This window comes from Mandrillus leucophaeus, unplaced genomic scaffold, assembly GCF_000951045.1.
Source record: "Mandrillus leucophaeus isolate KB7577 unplaced genomic scaffold, Mleu.le_1.0 Scaffold151, whole genome shotgun sequence".
Lineage (NCBI taxonomy): Eukaryota > Metazoa > Chordata > Mammalia > Primates > Cercopithecidae > Mandrillus > Mandrillus leucophaeus.
Genome location: NW_012101488.1, coordinates 401,435 through 402,966, shown reverse-complemented (window position 1 = coordinate 402,966; position 1,532 = coordinate 401,435). Strand labels below are relative to the sequence as shown.

The following is a 1,532-nucleotide window of genomic DNA, read 5'->3' as shown; positions in this document are numbered from 1 at the left end:
CCAACATGGTGAAACCCTGTCTCTACTGAAAATACAAAACAAAACAAACAAACAAAAAAACTAGCCAGGCGTGGTGGTGCGTGCCTGTAATTCCACTTACTCAGGAGGCTGAGGCAGGAGAATCGCTTGAACCCGGGAGGTGGAGGTTGCAGTGAGCCGAGATCACGCCATTGCACTCCAGCCCAGGTGACAGAGCGAGACTCCATCTCAAAAAAAAAACAAAAACAAAAACAAAAAAAACAAAAAAACCCACAAACCACCAGTCTAGCAAGTTCTCCAGTTCTGTTTCTGCACCATCAGTCTAGATTCTAGAGCAGGATCTGATATCTAGAAGCAAAAGCTGGCCGGGCACGGTGGCTCATACCTGTCATTTCAACACTTTGGGAGGCCGAGGCGGGCAGATCGCTTGAGCCCAGGAGTTCGAGACCAGCCTGGGCAACATGGCGAAACCCCATCTCATTTTTTAAAAATTAACTAAAATAAAAGAGAAAGAAAATAGAATCAAACGCTCTTGAGCTCCGTTCCAAGGAATGGAGCCCCTGCGGTTGTGGCCAACGCCCCACACACTTCTCAGAGCTGTGGCTGGGCCCTATTTATGGCCACTTTGTGCCAACCTCAGAGGCGCCCCTTCCTCAAGACCTTTGACTGCCACCTGCTGGAACCTTGTAGTACTGCAAGATTTGAGATGTCCGCTATATGAATGGTTGCAACCTCAAACGTGGTGGCTACTGGCAGTGCTCAACATGCAAGATCTTTCTAATCAGATTTTGCTGACACCCTCCTCCTTCCAGAATAGAGACTCACAAGCCATCCTTCTGTCCCTCCAGGAGCACCTGGGACAGGGGTTTGCTGGCAGGGATGGTCTGCAGGATGCTGCCATCTGAGCTCACGTAGCCAATGGCCCACTGCCCCAGGCGAGTACAGCTGGGCCGGAAGATGTAGCTGGAGGGAGAGGTAGGTAGGATGGGGTGAGGGAGTGGTTACCACAGTCCCTTTTGCGAACTCCTAGTCCCCCGCCCTGTTGGGAATCCAGGTGTCTAAGTCCTCACCCCCAGTTTCCCATTCTTTAGGCAACGGCATGTGCTAGATCCCTGCCTGCCTCTATAGGTGATATCTGCTGTTTTTGCCTGCTTGGCTCTTTTATGATAAAAAACAGCCCTGTTTGTATTTGGAGATCTCTCCCTGCTTCACTGGAGTTTAAACAAGGCTGGGCTGACCAATCAGTGCATTTCAGGACCCCTGACTACAGTGATGGGAGTCTGTTCTGGGACTTTTGCTGGAAGCATCAGAGCAAGGTGCCCCCTTTCTTACAGAGGTTGCTAAGAAGGTAGGGTACACAGCTGGGACTTCTAGAAGTCATTTGCCACCATGAGGAGAAACCATGTTTGAGAATGAAGCAAACAGAGGAAAGCAGAGAAAGGGGATGAACAGGAACTGATTCCTGACAGTAGCCATTGAGCACCTGGATCTAGCCATGCCTGAAACCCACACCCTGGCCTTCTTTTCTTTCCTTCCTTTTTTTTTTTTTTTTT

At 49.7% G+C, this 1,532-nt stretch overlaps 1 protein-coding gene across 1 annotated transcript in view; it reads right to left on the bottom strand.

The window, feature by feature from the left end:
- CBLC (Cbl proto-oncogene C, E3 ubiquitin protein ligase) overlaps nucleotides 1-1,532 on the bottom strand; it is a 53,234-nt gene that overhangs the window by 24,736 nt on the left and 26,966 nt on the right. Inside the window, exon 5 of the mRNA XM_011975134.1 lies at nucleotides 805-942. Coding sequence (XP_011830524.1) covers nucleotides 805-942 — 138 coding nt within the window. The remainder of the gene's footprint in view (nucleotides 1-804; nucleotides 943-1,532) is intronic.